The sequence below is a fragment of the Podarcis muralis genome, chromosome 2 (genome assembly GCF_964188315.1).
Source record: "Podarcis muralis chromosome 2, rPodMur119.hap1.1, whole genome shotgun sequence".
Lineage (NCBI taxonomy): Eukaryota > Metazoa > Chordata > Lepidosauria > Squamata > Lacertidae > Podarcis > Podarcis muralis.
In genome coordinates, this window is record NC_135656.1 from 21422450 (window position 1) to 21440269 (window position 17820).

A 17820-nucleotide genomic window follows, 5' to 3' on the forward strand; every position below is an offset into this window, starting at 1 on the left:
TATCAGCCTTGGGTTGAAACGGTTCTTGACCAACGCCCCAACGTTCCTGACCAACGCCCCAAAACAGAATCTAAAATGTGGAACTGCAAGCCTCATTCTCAGAAAACCGTGTCTTTCTCTGGGGCAGAAGTAACCAATACGTTGCTCGCCTTTCCAGTTTTTTTGTACTACAACTCCCATCAGCCCCAGCTGGCATGGTCAATGGTTGGGGGTGATGGGAGTCGTAGTCCAGTATCATCTGCAGTTTGGCTACCTCTGCTCAAGGGCCTTGTTTGAGTGGTGTTTTACGCCCTCTTTGAACATTGAGGAAAACATCCTTGACTTTTGCTCCTTGAGGGGAAGTACCACATAAGAAGGTTTGCTTAGCATTTCGTCCCAGTGTTTTTGCTTCCTGCTTTTCTCTGCCGCTCCCCACTTCCTCTTTGGAATAAAGAGAAAGGAATGCTCCCTCTTCCAGGAGATGAGGACATCCTGTCTTTGTTCTGGTAACATACATTACATGACCAATGGTCCAGGACTAGGGATCTGTATTGGCCTTAAAGCAGCCCTGCTCTGGGTTTTGGAACTAATGCAGGCCAAATTGGGATGAAGCTGAAGAGTCATGGGCACAGTCCCATGTGTGAACAGGGGCTCCTCATCTTTCTTCGACGCCCTCCACTCCTCCTCAAAAGCTTCTCCTAAACGTCAGGAGGAACATTCTGGTGTGGCACCCAAAGGGGCATTAAGGACTGCCCCCCATAAGGAAAAACTAGCTGATGCCATGCTAGTACAAGAACAGTAACAGTAACACTCCCAGTGTGTTTGAGCATAATTCAAAGTGTTGGTGCTGACCTTTAAAGCCCTAAACGGCCTTGGCCCAGTAAACCTGAAGGAGCATCTCCATCCCCATCGTTCAGCCCGGACACTGAGGTCCAGCTCCGAGGGCCTTCTGGCGGTTCCCTCACTGTGAGAAGTGAGGTTACAGGGAACCAGGCAGAGGGCCTTCTCGGTAGTGGCGCCCACCCTGTGGAACGCCCTCCCAGCAGATGTCAAGGAAATAAACAACTATCTGACTTTTAGAAGATGTCTGAAGGCAGCCCTGTTTAGGATAGTTTTAAAAGTTTGATGTTTTATCGTGTTTTTAATATTCTGTTGGGAGCTGCCCAGAGTGGCTGAGGAAACCAGGCCAGATACAGTGGTGCCCCGCAAGACGAATGCCTCGCAAGACGAAAAACTCGCCAGACGAAAGGGTTTTCCATTTTTTGAGTCGTTCCGCAAGACGAATTTCCCTATGAGCTTGCTTCGTTTCGTCTTGCGAGTTCTTGCGAGTTTGTTTCCTTTTTCTTAAAGCCGCTAAGCCGTTAATAGCCGCTAAGCCATTAATAGCCGCTAAGCCGCTAATACCCGCTAAGCCTCTAATAGCCGTGCTTCGCAAGACGAAAAAACCGCAAGACGAAGAGACTCGCGGAACATATTAATTTCGTCTTGTGAGGCACCACTGTAAAGGTAAAGGGACCCTGACCATTAGGTCCAGTCGTGACTGACTCTGGGGTTGCAGCGCTCATCTCGCTTTACTGGCCGAGGGAACCGGCGTACAGCTTCCGGGTCATGTGGCCAGCATGACTAAACCGCTTCTGGCGAACCAGAGCAGCGCACGGAAACGCCACTTACCTTCCCACCGGAGTGGTACCTATTTATCTACTTGCACTTTGAGGTGCTTTCAAACTGCTAGGTTGGCAGGAGCAGGGACCCAGCAACGGGAGCTCTACCTGTCACGGGGATTCAAACCACCAACCTTCTGATCGGCAAGCCCAGGAGGCACTGTGGTTTAACCCACAGTGCCACCCGCATCCCTCCTAGCCAGATGGGGGGGTGTAAATAATAAAACTGTTATTATTATTATTTGTGTGCACACATGTGCTTCTCTTTGGATCATGGTCTGCACTCTTAATGCACACTGTTTCCTAGTGTGCATGTATGCGCCATCCATCACATTGCAGTGCAATCCCCTGTTGCTGCTTCAGTGTGCCCCCTACTCATGGATTGGGAACCTGTAGCTCTTGGTTGCCGTATCATGGAGTTCTTAGTGTTTATAGAAATGGGATTTTGAGATGTATGCCTCAGAGAAAATGACACTTGAAACACACCCAGCGTGCATTTGAACAGCACAGCCGGAATGTCCTCTTCCGGCCCTTCATCATATGCCAGATGAAACATCAATGTTTCCTTTGCATGTGACCTCTATTTGTTAGACCTGTGAGAGCACAGCTCTGTATTAGTGATTTATTGCTCATTCCCAAACCTGGCAGGAAGAGGTTAATGTGGGGTGTTTTCTAGGGTTTGTGGAACGTACAGAACAGTAATCTCTTCAGAGCCAGCCCTAGCTTGTTTACATAGCCACATTAGTGCATGAAATGTGGACTCTTCCCAAGGTTCAGTGATAGAAACTCAGATACAGTGGTAACCTTGTTTCTCAAACCTAATCCGTTACAGAGGTCTGTTCCAAAACCAAAGCGTTCCAAAACCAAGGCGCGCTTACCCATAGAAAGTAATGCAAAATGGATTAATCCGTTCCAGACTTTTCAAAACAACCTCTAAAACAGCAATTTGACACGAATTTTACTATCTAACGAGACCATTGATCCATAAAATGAAAACAATAATAAAATAAATAAATAAATAGGACAGTATTGTAGATGATAAAAATAAAATTACTATTTTTTCTTACCTGCACTGTTGATAGTCATTGTTTGGATGGGGGGCTTTCATCCATTTCCGCAGCCATAGAATCAATAGCTGAACTGGGTTCCCCACAGTCACAAAAGCAAATGAACTGAAAAAGCCTCAAAAACGCAAAATAAATCGCAAAAACAAAAGCGGCACACTTAATCTGTTCCGGAAGTCCGTTTGAATGTTCGAAAACCAAGGCACAGCTTCTGTTTTGTGCAGGTGCCCCAGAAACAATAGCCGACAGTTGCATCGGACATTCGGCTTCCGAAAAATGTTCAAAAACCAGAACACTTACTTCCGGGTTTTCGGCGTCTGAGAACCAAAATACCTCTGTATACTGTATTAGCTAGGCACCAAATGCCTCCTTCAACCAAGATTACAGCTGCCATTTTGGAGCCAGACAGCTCTAAAGTCTTTTTTTTCAATACTACCTCTTGGTTCCTGAAATTGGTTCTGATTGTGCAGATGAAATATCGCAGATAGAATTCTGAAGGATATGTTGCTAGTTTGTGAAAACGGGCAAGATCCAAGGATCCCCAGGCATGCACCTCCAGATGGTGGAGACATCGAGCACCAGCCTGACACACGGGCATATTCACTTGGTTAGCTAGGTGCAAACACCTGGTGAATTTTGAATGCTGTTCGCCTCAGGTGTCAAAATGTCTTGGACTGGTCCTGGTGGTGTTTAATAGCGCATGAAATGTTGGTTAGGAACCTTTAGAATTTTCTCTTTCACCATTTCCAATTGCTTGTGCATTTTCTTGTGCACTCATTTTGAAAGCTGCCATTTTTGTGCATGCCTTGATCTTTGACCTTTTGCTGTGGTTGTCTCGATAACCCTTCACAGCTGTGCAAATAGAAGTGATGTCAGTGCTGGACCTCCAGCCACTCACAGTTAACTTATGGAGAAGCTTGGTGAGGCATTCAGTGAGTCATTTATTAGACAGTGTGTCTCTGCTCAAATTTCTAGTATGTGACTGCTGTAGGCAAGTAGTACTGCAGGTTTTCTGGAAGCCGATCAATGCCATCTTGCTATAAAACCAATAAAATATTCTAAAGAAGGATTTAAAAGCCCTGCAAAGTATTTGATCTTTATGGTCTGCAGACCAAATAAAAGGAGCTGGTTATGAACCAAGGGTGGCTGAATTCACACAGCAGGCTATATATGTTTTCTAAAATAGATAAAAATAGCTGTTAGCAAGAGCTTAGCTCCTCTAGAAACAGCAACTGTGACCTAAATCGAAAAGAATATTCTGATAGGGTTAAACCAACAACTGCTAATCCCTTTCCCTAAATCTCTCTTTCGATCATGCATTAAAAAGGGATCTGTTTCTCTCCCTCCCTTTGCATCTTTGCAATTCTGCCAATTAATATATTTTTTGCATCTCTGCAGTTCTGAGGGCTGGAGCTTAGCTTCAGAGCCTGTCTGCTTGCATAGCCAGTGTGGTTTATAGTCAGGCATGATGAGAATGGTTGTCCAAAACGTCTGGAGGGCACCAGGTTGGGGAAGGATGCTTTGGCATCTGGCCTGGGAGGCAAATGGGAATTAAATCTCCTTTGTCCCTTCCATCCGCCAAGCCTTAACACATGGGATGGCTTCTAAGTTTGAGTCTATCTCCAACCCACCATTCTCTTTATGCCTTCCTATAGCACTGAGCTGCAGCTGTTTCTCCCTGTCCAGTAGTTTTTGGCTGGTACAGCATCTTCCTACCTCCTGAAGCTTGGGGGGGCCCTGTATTTTCCTCTCTTCCTTTCACACCCCTAGCTGGTATTCTCCCTCAGCAGCAAGACCACTGTGTTCCAGACATCTCCCCCTCCAGCCTTGCCTATGTAGTGTTCCTGCTGGGGGGGTGGGGGTGGGGGCAGGAAGCTAAGGAAGTGGCTGCTGACACTATCCTCACCTCTTCCTTCTTCGCATATTTGCTTTCGATGATGTGAGATTGGAAATCAACAGTACTGACACAGTGCTCATATTTTAGTGGTTCGGAGTAGGAATTCCCCCCTCTTTTTATAGTACAGTGGTACCTTGGTTCTCGAATTTAAGCCGTGTTGGACGTTCGGTTTCCGAAAAACGTTTGCAAACCGGAACACTTACTTCCGGGTTTGCGGCGTTTGGGAGCTGACTTGCTCAGGAGCCAAGCTGTTTGAGTACCAAGGTACTACAGTGGTACCTTGGGTTAAGTACTTAATTTGTTCTGGAGGTCTGTTCTTAACCTGAAACTGTTCTTAACCTGAAGCACCACTTTAGCTAATGGGGCCTCCTGCTGCTGCCGTGCCGCTGGAGCCCGATTTCTGTTCTCATCCTGAAGCAAAGTTCTTAACCCGAGATAATATTTCTGGGTTAGCGGAGTCTGTAACCTGAAGCGTATGTAACCCAAGGTACCACTGTACTGTATTGTTCGATGAGCCCTTTTAGGAATGCTGTTATGTTTTGCCTTTATCGCTGTTGGGGTTTCTAATTGATCTTTAGCTGTTAAGCATTGTTACAAAAGTTGGGTGCCACCCACTCTCTCTGCCAAGCTGTGGCAGGAGGCTATGGGGTTCCAGGCACTTGTCTAGGGTCTTCGTTCCTTTGGAGAACTGAGACATGGCAGAGACTGTCATAGCTTAAAGAAGTATGGTTTATTCACCTTCAGTTTGCACGATAGCACGATAGCGTGGTCATTTCAAGAGGGGCTTGTACCCCACAGCAGGGCAGCCTTGGGAGTCCAAAGCATCTCTCCAAGCCAGCTTGCAGCCAGCCTTCCCCAAAAGGACCAGCGTCTTCCTTCCTTCCTTCCTTCCTTCCTTCCTTCCTTCCTTCCTTCCTTCCTTCCTTCTTCCCAGCAACCTGTTATAAAATAAAAACTGCTCCCTTTCCCTTATGGGGTACTCCGGAGCCTGTATAGAGTCCTTAAGTGGGTTCCCTATTGGTAGGAGAAAAATAACAGGCCAACCAGAGTATATTGAGAAGCAAAGCGGCTAGTAAGCCTGATCTTTATTAAAGGAACTGATGCAACAGGGTCCCCACTCACCACACGCAGGAGGGAGGAGAACCCACAACAATGGTGCACAAGCCCCTATAAAAACATTTGAAATTGCCCACCCTGTAGCCCAAGACCCCCCCCCCCTGAAACAACATTGTTCTCTTGCATTGCCAATAGCCCTCAATGGCCCTGTATTTGGTGTGGCCCAGAGAAGAAAGCTTGAAAACCACTGGTTTAGATGGGTTGCAGGTATCCTATCGCTGAAATCCACCAGTCCCTTGAAATCCATTCATGTGATGCTGTTGCTTTGGGGGAGATGGACTGTGCGTCTTTCGATGACAGTGGAGGAAGGTGTTTTGGGGTGGTGGATAGGCACTGCCTTCTAACTAGCATCTCACCAGCGTTTCCTTGTCCTCCTGCAGATCTGTGCCCTTCTCTTTGCCAGCCTCTACATCCTGTGCTACTTCATCCTAACACGCTTCAAAAGGCACACAGACTTCACAACAGGTAAGGTGGGGGCAGGAACTTGGGTGAACAGGATCTAACCCGCCCTGTGTTCATGTCTTGCTCAACGTTTAGGTTTTTAATAAAGGGTGGCTTGGATTCCTTAGGGAGGCATGGGAAGCAACGTTTGTTCTCTGCCAGGAGATGCTAACCCAGCTAAATGTGACTGTGGTCCTATGCGCATCCAATGTTTGCGCATGTTTGGGACGACATCTCTGCTACAGCAATGCTCTTTGGGCAAGCTTTTGTGTCTCTAGGGTTCTTATGCTTGATAGAGCCTGGTGATATCTGGTTTTCTTTTTTAAAAAAATATTTTTTATTAGATCTTCTACAAACAACAAAGAATAAAAATAAACAACAACAACATACCGTATTTTTCGCTCTGTAGGGCGCACTGGACCATAGGGCGCACCTCGGTTTTTTGGAGGGGAAATAAAGGGGGGGAATTATCCCCCCCCCCCACAGCCCCAAAGAGCAAAGAAGCCAAGACAGCCAGCGGGATCCTGCTGGCTGTCTTGGCTTCCTCTTTAGCCACGCACAACCTCTCCAGACGGGAGAGGCTGCGCGCGGCTTTGGCAGAAGCCAAGACAGCTAGCAGGATCCATCCCGCTAGCTGTCTTGGATTCCTTTTTAGCTGCGGAGCTGGGGCGGGGGAAGCCCGAGCTTCCCCCGACCCCAGCCTCCAGAACGGGTCCGGGAGGAAGGCAAGGTTGCATGCAACCTTGAACGGCTCCGGGAGGAAGGCAAGGTTGCATAGCTTCCTGAAGCCTGGAAAGCGAGAGGGGTTGGTGCACACTGACCCCTCTCACTCTCCAGGCTTCAGCGAAAGCCTGCATTCACTCCATAGGATGCACACACATTTCCCCTTCATTTTTGGAGGGGAAAAAGTGCGTCCTATAGAGGGAAAAATACGGTATACAAAAGCAGTATCAAATCCATGAAATAGAATTCTCTGAATCCTTTGACTTCCCTCTACTCCCTTAGATTTTCTTTTTCAGCTGCATATCATTATTACTCCGAACCTCTTTTCCTCCAAATTTTCCTATACTATCTCTACAATTACAAGTGATCTTAAAACCCTGCCAATGTATTAACCTGCTTACAATACTTTTGCAAAATACATAATAAACATTTCCCAATGTTTATTTGGGGATATCTGGTTTTCAGCATTGTGCTATATCACCAGTTTTAAAGTTGTCCAAATATAAACAAGTTAACTTACTAAACCTCACCATAATTTAATAATTATCGGTCTCTGTATTTCTAATAGTGTAACCAAGTCAGTAATTTTTGACGTAACTGTAAAAACTACTCTGAAAATTTATTATTCCAACCTTCATCTGGTTGCAAATGTTAAGATTATACCAGCAAGAATGAGTATTTCTGTAAAAAGAGAGAGATTTAAATCAAGTCTTACTGACTTCTGATTTAAATCGTGATTTAAATCAATTTGATTTAAATCAAATCCACCCTGTGTGAAACTATGGAAGACATTGTGCCCCTTCTTCCCCAGCTAGGTCACTCTAGGGAGGGGCTATTCCCCGGTGTCTGACATCTTTGCAGCAGCTTTCATATATATATATTTGCAGCTAAACCCTGTGGAAAAGGCCTTTTCCTTCATGCTTTGGTTGTTTACACTGTGGTTAGCCTAGTTGTCCCGGGAGTGGTTGGCCTAGGCAACATGGGAACATGGGGAGTACGGTTATTCAAGAACCATTTTCCATCGCTTCAAATGAGCACTGGAACTGAATTTTATGCAATCTGATGCTGGAGATGACTTGCTAGGCACAGGGTCCATTACGAGACCAGGAAGAAGCCATGCGCAGCCCCAGGTTGCGGAGGTTTTGCGCTCGGTTTCCATGCCAACCCAAGGGTTATTTCCCAGAATGCTCAGTTCCAGCAAAGGAGTAGTCAAGAGGAGTCCTGCTGGCCCATAGAACTAAAGGTGCTGGAGTATTGTATTTTTCGCTCTATAAGACGCACTTTCCCCTCCTAAAAAGTAAGGGGAAATGTGTGTGCGTCTTATGGAGCGAATGCAGGCGGGAGGCTCTGCTCAGCTCTCCCTTTAAAGAGCCACATGGAGCGTGTGGCTTTTCCCCGAGGAGGGAGAAGGGCTGCTTGGGGAAAAGCCCCCAAGAGCCGCACACACACTCCGCACGCTCTTTCAAGGGAGCGCAGCTCTTGGGGGAGCCTTAGCCATCCGCAGCCTCTCCCGGGCAGGGGGATGAAGGCTCCCCCTGCCCGGGAGAGGCTGCACGCGGCTGTCCCATAAGCCAGGACAGCAAGCGGGATCGCTGCGCACACATATCAAAGAGCCGGCAAGGAAGCAGTTAACAAAGGAGGAATTCAAGACGGGGCCTTCTCTGTGGTGGCACCTCAGTTCTGGAATCCCCAGCCCTGATTATCTTTGGAGGGGCAGGGAGTAAACCCTTTTTATTTTGTTGAGCCTCCAGTAGTGTTGAATTAGAATATGGAAGCTTTACTTTTTTCAACCCTGTTTTTAATCTTAGTTCTTAAATCTTTCTTTTGCATGATTCCATAACTTTATAAATTTGTTTAATTTGATTTTGGTGTAGCGGCAAGAGTGTCATCCCAGCAGGGTTCAAAACCCCACTCTGCCATCAAGCTCACTGAAAGCTCAACAAAATAAGAACATTTTACTGTCTTGGGTCAGTCACAGCCTCATAGCCTAACCTACGTTGGAGGGTTCGTGTTGGGACAAAATGGAGGGGGGGACACGAAATGTGTATGCCACTTTGAGCTCCTTGGAGAGGAGGTGGGATATAAATTTAATAAATAAATAAATTTGTTGTTCGTTACTGTAAAACATCTTCGAAGGGGCCAGAACGTGATTTAGAAGTGCTTAAATAAAACCACAATGGGTGTTTATAGAACAGTATCTGAGGAGGGGAGAGAAATGGCTTGGCAGAGGATGGAGATAAGTCCTGCCTTCAGAATTGCCTGTCCCCTCTCCCCCTTCCCTTAACCACCTCCCCCCTTTACCCCTCCCCCCCAGTTCCCACAGAATATAGTCTGCTACTCGCCGGGCGTTTTGCCAGTCCCAAAATGGCAATTAAGCAAAACTTCATCACAATGCATCTGGGTTACAGGCTGCCGGACCCAGGAAAGAATGGATTAGTTCCGTTTCTCTATAGGGAACTAAGTCTTTTCAGACAATGTGTGCCTTGTATTCCGGATACCAAGGAGACCAGCTGCGCTCCGAAGGGCTTAACATGGCTGCAGAATGGGGAGAGAAGGCGGTTGCCGTTTCATAAAAGCAGCTAGAATGTTTGGGGCATCTATGTAGGGTTTTGTTTTGGGGTTTTTAAAAGCTGCATTATTAATGGTAATTCATTCCTGCCAAGCGAGCAGTGCAAATATTCTTCTTCTTTTTGAAATGATTTTTATTTGATTTTACAAATATGAATTAATTACAATACCAGTTACATACCCATAAAGTGAGATTGAATCTCGAGACTGCCCCCCCCATACCTTCCATGGGTCCTGTTGTCAACATTTCCAAATGCATCTTGTTTCACAGCCTATGTTTTATCTATCCAAATTGTCCGCAGCATTTGTTACATTACAAGTGAGATTAAAATCCTGCTAATGTTTTCATTTGCTTACAGTGGTCTCCTAAATAAATTGCAGTCATACCTTGGGTTGAAGTAGCTTCGGGTTGAGCATTTTCGGGTTGCACTCCGTGGCGACCCGGAAGTAACGGAACGCGTTACTTTCTGGTTTCACCACTCGCGCATGCGCAGACGCTCAAAATGATGTCACGCGCATGCGCGGAAGCGGCACATTGTGACCCGCAGATGCACAGACGTGGGCTGTGTTCGCTTCAGGATGCGAATGGGGCTCCGGAACGGATCCCATTCGCATCCAGAGAAGTAGCACTATATAAAATTTTCCCATCCTTTCTCTAATTTCTTGTCTTCTTGGTCTCTGAGTTTCCCGGTCAGTTTTGCCATTTCGGCGTAGTCTAATAGCTTAGTTTGCCATTCCTCTCTGGTAGGGGACACTTTCTTCTTTCCATCTCTGGGCTAGTAGCATCCGTGCTGCTGTTGTCCCATAAGCAGTGCAAATATTCTAAACCAGACTCTCTCTCTTTTGGTAACTCCTCCTCTTTAGCCTGATTTCACAGAATCATAGAATTGTAGAGTTAGAAGGGACCACAAATCCAACCCATTGCAATGCAGGAATCCTTTTGTACAGGATCAGGTTTAAGGTGCTGGTTTTAACCTTTAAAGCCCTATACGGCCTAGGACCGTCGTACCTACGGGACCGCCTCTCCTGGTGTGTCCCACAGAGGACCTTATGGTCTTCAAACAAAAACATCTTGGAGGTCCCGGGCCACAGGGAGGTTAGGCTGGCCTCAACCAGAGCCAGGGCTTTTTCGGCTGTGGCCCCAATATGGTGGAATGCTCTGCCACAGGAGACTAGGGCCTTGGGGGTTTGACATATTTCCCACAGGGCCTGCAAGACAGAGCTGTTCCACCAGGCCTTTGGCCAAGGCACAGCCTGACCCCCTCCTTTGGTAATCCTCATAGAACTCTAGCCCAATGGTTGCCATTAATTTGATTCTGAATTGATTTTAGAATGAATTGATTTTAGAATGTTGCATTATTTTACTGTTGTTAGCCGCTCTGAGCCCGGCTTCAGCTGGGGAGGGTGGGATATAAATAAAAATTTATTATTATTATTATTATTATTATTATTATTATTATTATTATTATTATTAATAATTTATTATTATTTATTAACCCTGAGATGTAAGAATCTCATGCTCTACCGACTGAGCCATCCCAGGGTTCTGTTGCTAATACTGGGGATTCTACACACACAAAGGCACACACTTTTGTTTCAATTTGCTTTTGCTATTGCTTTTTAAAATTATTACGACCTGCCCTGGGACTTTGCGGTGAAGGGCAGGTAATAAATCAAGCTAATCATCCTCATCTTCCATAGGATTGATGTCTTTAATGTTAGCATCGTTGTGAACCCATCTACGTTGCTGAATTTGGCAGACAGTAAAAGGCAACTCTTTGTCCCTAGGTGGCACATGGGAGGCTTGAAATTCACCCTTGGTGCACAGAAATCCAGACAGACCTTTGTCCCAGCTGCCCGGTGACAGGTCCCTGTTTGGAACTGGGTGTACAGTGCTTGCTTTTGCCACTTCCCAGTCCAGCTCTGAAGCTGCTAAAACACCCTTTCCTCTGCCTCTCCCTAACATGGTGAGCCTCCTGCAGGTATTTTAGCCTCCCAGCTCCCCAACAGCCTCAGCTAACATGACTGATGGTCAGATGTTGGGAACTGGAGTCTGACAACATCTGCAGGGCAGCAGGTTGGGAAAGGCCCATGTATTTTAATTTTAATTTTATAAATGTTATACTGCCCTATACCTGTAGATCTCAGGGTGGTTCACGACACAAAATCACAATATAAAAAAGACAAAACACATAACAAAAACAAAGGCAACCACATAATCTCTCCTTCCTTCCACATTTTAATACAGTGGTACCTCGGGTTAAGTACTTAATTCGTTCTGGAGATCCGTTCTTAACCTGAAACTGTTCTTAACCTGAAGCACCACTTAGTCTGTTCTCATCCTGAAGCAAAGTTATTAACCCGAGGTAATATTTCTGGGTTAGTGGAGTCTGTAACCTGAAGCATATGTAACCTGAAGCATCTGTAACCCGAGGTACCACTGTACTACAGTCATACCTTGGTTGTCGAATGGAATCTGTACCGGAAGTCTGTTTGACTTCTGAAAACATTCGACAACCAAGGCGCGGCTTCCGATTGGCTGCAGGAGCTTCCTGCATGCAATCGGAAGCCGTGTCAGATGTTCGGGTTCCAAACAACGTTCGCAAACTCACTTCTGGGTTTGCGGCATTCGGGAGCCAAAACATTCGAGTCGAGTTGCAAGGCGTTCAACTTCCGAGGTACGACTGTACATTAGATGTCAGTCCGTCAAAGGCCTGGTTAAAGATGTTTTTGTAATAAAAGACCTGCTCTAGCAGGAACATTAATGAGACCAGGGCTGGAGCTCACATCCCCACTCAGCTGTACAACAAACTGGGCCTGTCAGCATTTTGGGGCGCGATCAACTTTGCAGGATAAAAAGGGGCAGGGAAGAGAGTGATGTCTGCCACCCTGAGCTCCTTAGGAGGAAAATTGGACCTGAATGTAATAAGTAACGATGTTCCTTCTTTCTTAGTTGATGAAGATGCTGCTGTCAACAGAATTGCGTAAGTTCCTTTCTTCATTGTTCCTGGTACTTAAAACTCCTGGCATCCTTTCTTTCCTCTCTCCCATCCTCTTCCTTTACCTCCCCACCCCCGCCATACATATTTTTTAAAAAATGTTTTAAGTATAATCTGTAAATAGCTAAGCAAGAAGCCGACTATAAATGACAATTAAGACTGCAATCCACACTTGCCTGGAAGTAAGTCCCGTTGAATTCAGCTGTGCTTACCGTATTTTTTGCTCTATAAGACTCCCTTTTCCCCTCCTAAAAAGTAAGGGGAAATGTGTGTGTGTCTTATGGAGCGAATGCAGGCTGTGCAGCTATCCCAGAAGCCAGAACAGCAAGAGGGATTGCTGCTTTCACTGCGCAGCGATCCCTCTTGCTGTTCTGGCTTCTGAGATTCAGAATATTTTTTTTCTTGTTTTCCTCCTCCAAAAACTAGGTGCGTCTTGTGGTCTGGTGCGTCTTATAGAGCAAAAAATACGGCACTTCGGAGGAAACATGCAAAGGACTGTACTGCTGCTTACTTGTTGAATTTGTCGGCTGAAAAACGGAACAGCATCCTTCAATTTCATGCATTTTGGGGGGATACTTTTAAGAAAGGGTGTACTGGAGGTGTTCTCAGCCAGATAAGACAATTACACATTTTTTGTGACTGTTGTTAAAATGCAGGTTCTTTTTAGTTCTCTCATATCTGTATGTGTATTATGGTCACCAGTTGATCTTTAATGTCTGAGATGGCAGTATCCAATTGATGGGTCGTGTCACCACCAGGATTCCTGCTTGCACAACAGAACTTCTCTCTTCCCAAACAGCCACTAAATCTCTTCCAGGGGGTCCCCCCCAACCCTCCAGATCAGATTTGGGGAGGGTCAAGGGAGTTGGAAGGGGGATGCTTCACTGTACAAGTGGAAATTCTTCTGCTGACAGGATGCGTTAGATTCTGCCCTATGTCTCACCTACATTTAAGGAGATGATTCACAAGATACATTTCTATATGGGTAAAAAGGCACTTAACATGTCTCCCCCCCCCCCTCTCTAATTTTTATTAAATTTTCTGTTTAACAATTTAGAATACTCATTTAAATAACTTTTATAATAACAACGACTTTCCTTCTTCTCTTTCCATGGTTCATTTTACATAACACAAATCCCTGCATATTTTACATAAACTAAACCATTCAGTATTCCATTATTACATCCATCAAAACTTCTTTACACTGTTGAATTCAGTTAACATGTCTCCTTAAACTCATATACGGTCATCAACAGACTCCCAAAAGTAGTCAAGGAAAGCTGCAGCCATTCTGCGGTCATTAGACACCTTGGGCTGTATTTTATTTCGTTTTATACATACATACATACCGTATTTTTCGCCCTATAGGATGCACCGGCCCATAGGACGCACCTAGATTTGGGGGGGGGGATAAAGGGGGAAAATATTATTCCCCCCCCCCGAGGCTCGGGGCTGGGGCGGGGGCAGCCCGAGCTTCCCCCTCCCTCAGCCCCCAGAACGGGATCCAGAGCCATGCTGAAGCTGCGTGCTTGCGGACACCTTCCCGAAGCACGGGGCGTCCTCCAGAGGGCACCCCGTGCTCCGGGCTGCAGGCTGCTGCCCGCAAGTCTTGCAAGCCTGCGGGAACTCCCCCGGGCTCACAAGGCTTGCGGATAGCTTCCTGAAGCCTGGAGAGCGAGAGGGGTTGGTGCGCACCGATGCCTCTCGCTCTCCAGGCTTCAGCGAAAGCCTGCATTCGCCCCATAGGACGCACACACATTTCCCCTTCATTTTTGGAGGGGGAAAAGTGCGTCCTATAGGGCAAAAAATACGGTACATACATAGGCACTCTTGCAATAGCTGTTCCACAGTATGTATTTTTTTATATATATTGGGGCTTCTCTATCTGTGGAGCATCTTCGGCCTCTTGTCTTTGGCCTCTCTGCTGCTCACCTTCATTCCTGGTGTGGAAGAAATGTTATCAGCTTGAAAGGGGGCAGTGGGTGGGTGGAAAGCTGTCAGTCGTGAGACACGGGTTTTAATCCCCCTTTCTTTGCTCTGCTCCCCAGACTCTGGCTGTGCACCTTCACCTTGGCAGTATCTCTAGGAGCTGTGCTCCTGCTTCCCTTCTCCATCATCAGCAACGAAGTTCTGCTCACCTTCCCGCAAAACTACTACATCCAGTGGCTCAATGGGTCCCTCATCCACGGTGAGCTCCATGCTGTGGCTTGTACATTCGACCGCCTGGGTCTTCAGTGCGCTGCTCTATGGGAAGAGAGAGCAGCTAGGGGAGTTAGAGGTTGTGAAGACTGTGGAGAGAATAATTGGGTGCACTCTTCCCACCTTGGATCAAATCTACGCTTCCAGGTGCCATAAGAAAGCTGCAGAGATAGTGCAGGATAGTTCACACCCCAGAAACGATCTCTTTCAGCTCCTGCCTTCTGGAAGAAGGTACAGGGTTATAGAGACTAGGACTAGCCGCCTGAGAAACAGTTTCTATTCCAATGCGATTTTGGTTTTAAACGCAGTGTAAGGTAGTCTCTATGGGAGTATATTGTATTTAATTATGGGGTATCAAGAGTTTTTAGGGGGCTAACCAGGCTGGGATAGCTGGGATAGTAGGCTTGTTGGTTTCTGAATGTCTGGTGTAGATTTTCAATTTTGTTGTTCTGTATGGGACAATGACAATAGATTATTGTATTGTAGAGAGAGCAGTTGTGTGGCATTGCCTCTTCAGCAATAGCCTGGGATATTATTTGCTGAATACTTCCCATTACACTGAAAATGACTGTGGCTTCTAGGGCATTAATTGGATTTCTGAGTACCTCAGCCGTGAGACTCCCAGTTGGGGAGACTTTAGTTTAGCTCAGACAAGTCGTAAGAAGCAAGCTACCTTTTCTTTATTTCCAGCAGGGTTTCCCAAACTTGGGTCTCCAGCTCTTGTTGCTGCTTTGCACTACAATTCCCATCATCCCTGACCAGTGGTCTTGCTAGCTATGGATGATGGGAGTTGTAGTCCAAAAAAAACCACAGCCAGAGACCCAAGCTTGGGAAACGCCAATATACAGTTGTATCCCACCCTTCCAGCAAGGAAGTTCTCCCCCTCTCCATTTTTATTCTCACAACAACCCTGTAAGGTAGGTTAGGCTGAAGGTTGGGAGGGGGGCATCCACCACTGGTCAGATAAGAAGAAAGGAAAGCTTGAACTGTATATCCATAGAGATTTGCCGTTGCGTAAACCAGGCCTTTTCTCTCGTTCCCACCAGGGCTCTGGAACCTCGTCTTCCTCTTCTCCAACCTCTCCCTCGTCTTCCTCATGCCCTTCGCCTACTTCTTCACCGAATCCGAAGGTTTTGCGGGATCAAAGAAGGTAACAGCTGCCCCTCTGCTCTCCACCCTTCCTCCTCCCCCAGATTCAAAACAGAACCAGTGAATGTGGTGAAGGTCCTGTGTGAGTGTCTGAAGGCAGTTGGAGGATGGATGGCAGCTAAGAGATTGAGGTTGAATCCTGACAAGACAGAAGTACTGTTTTTGGGGGACAGGAGGCGGGCAGGTGTGGAGGATTCCCTGGTCCTGACTGGGGTAACTGTGCCCCTGAAGGACCAGGTGCGCAGCCTGGGAGTCATTTTGGACTCGCAGCTGTCCATGGAGGCGCAGGTCAATTCTGTGTCCAGGGCAGCTGTTTACCAGCTCCGTCTGGTACGCAGGCTGAGACCCTACCTGCCCTCAGACTGTCTCACCAGAGTGGTGCATGGTCTGGTTATCTCTCGCTTGGACTACTGCAATGCGCTCTACATGGGGCTACCTTTGAAGGTGACCCGGAAACTACAACTAATCCAGAATGCAGCAGCTAGACTGGTGACTGGGAGTGGCCATTGAGACCACATAACGCCGGTCTTGAAAGACCTACATTGGCTCCCAGTACGTTTCCGAGCTCAATTCAAAGTATTGGTGCTGATCTTTAAAGCCCTAAACGGCCTTGGCCCTGTATACCTGAAGGAGCATCTCCACCCCCATCGTACAGCCCGGACACTGAGGTCCAGCTCCGAGGCCTTTCTGGCGGTTCCCTCACTGCGAGAAGTGAGGTTACAGGGAACCAGGCAGAGGGCCTTCTCAGTACTGGCACCTGCCTTGTGGAACACCCTCCCACCAGATGTCAAAGAGAACAACAACTACCAGACTTTTAGAAGACATCTGAAGGCAGCCCTGTTTAGGGAAGCTTTTAATGTTTGATGCATTACTGTATTTTAATATTTTGTTGGAAGCCACCCAGAGTGGCTGGGGAAACCCAGCCAGATGGGCGGGGTATAAATAAATTGTTGTTGTTATTATAAAGCAGTGATTGATCCTTTTTTTCTGCTGCCTCCCCTTTTTCCAGGGGATCATGGCTCGTGTCTATGAGACGTTTGTGGTCCTCCTGCTGCTGACCCTGTTGGTGCTGGGAATGGTCTGGGTCGCGTCTGCCATTCTGGACAACAACGCAGCCAGCAGGGAGAGTCTCTATGGTGAGTTTGTGTCCTTTAGCTCCCTTTCTGCTTTTCCCAGGGTTTGTGTCCAAAAGCAAGGAAGGGAGACTGGAACCCATCTGTGTGCAAGGCTCAGTCAATATTGCTGGCTAGACATGCATTAGATTGAATTCTCGGCCACCTGGTCTGCATACTGCCAGCAGTAACTGGAAGCAGTATGGTCAGATATAGGGGTTTTTTTTGGGGGGGGGGAAGGGAGCCCTTTTTGACCAGATGGGCCAGATCTTTCTCTTCCACCCCAGTGAATTTATTCATTTTTACTTTGTTATTGTATTTCACCAGATCTTAACCTATTACAATATTTGTTAAGAATGGATTCCAAATATCATTGAACTTGTCCATGGCAAGTCTGTGTTTCTATGCAAGTTGTTCATATGTTGCAAGTTTGTATAAGTTCAGTCCAATCATAGAAGGGAGCAGCATTTTTATTTTTCCAATTCACCAGGATCAGTCTTTTTGCTGTGGTAAGGGCTCGGAGATTCCACTCATCTTGTCCTTTTGTAAGGTTCCATGTGCTGGGTATATAATTCAAGAGGATATTTTGCACTGTCAATGTAAGGTTGTTCTGTACAGTTCTGGTGATGGTTTCAGTTACCTTCTGCCAAAAATCTTTCAATATTTGACAATGAAAAAAACATATGTTTTAGAGAAACATTGTCTTTATTGCAACTCTGATGGGTAGATACCTTAGATAGCCCTTTTGTAAAACAAAATTAATGGGGTCCAGTATATATTCACCCGGGACTTGCCGATCAGAAGGTCGGCAGTTCAAATCCCTGCGACGGGGTGAGCTCCCGTTGCTCAGTCCCTGCTCCTGCCAACCTAGCAGTTCGAAAACACATCAAAGTGCAAGTAGATAAATAGATA

General features: G+C 46.5%; 1 protein-coding gene across 1 annotated transcript in view; it reads left to right on the forward strand.

Moving 5' to 3' along the window:
- The window catches only part of LMBR1L (limb development membrane protein 1 like), a 54131-nt gene that overhangs the window by 18604 nt on the left and 17707 nt on the right, over positions 1 to 17820 (forward strand). Inside the window, exons 2-6 of the mRNA XM_028712190.2 lie at positions 6098 to 6182; positions 12403 to 12433; positions 14497 to 14636; positions 15694 to 15797; positions 16806 to 16932. Coding sequence (XP_028568023.1) covers positions 6098 to 6182; positions 12403 to 12433; positions 14497 to 14636; positions 15694 to 15797; positions 16806 to 16932 — 487 coding nt within the window. The remainder of the gene's footprint in view (positions 1 to 6097; positions 6183 to 12402; positions 12434 to 14496; positions 14637 to 15693; positions 15798 to 16805; positions 16933 to 17820) is intronic.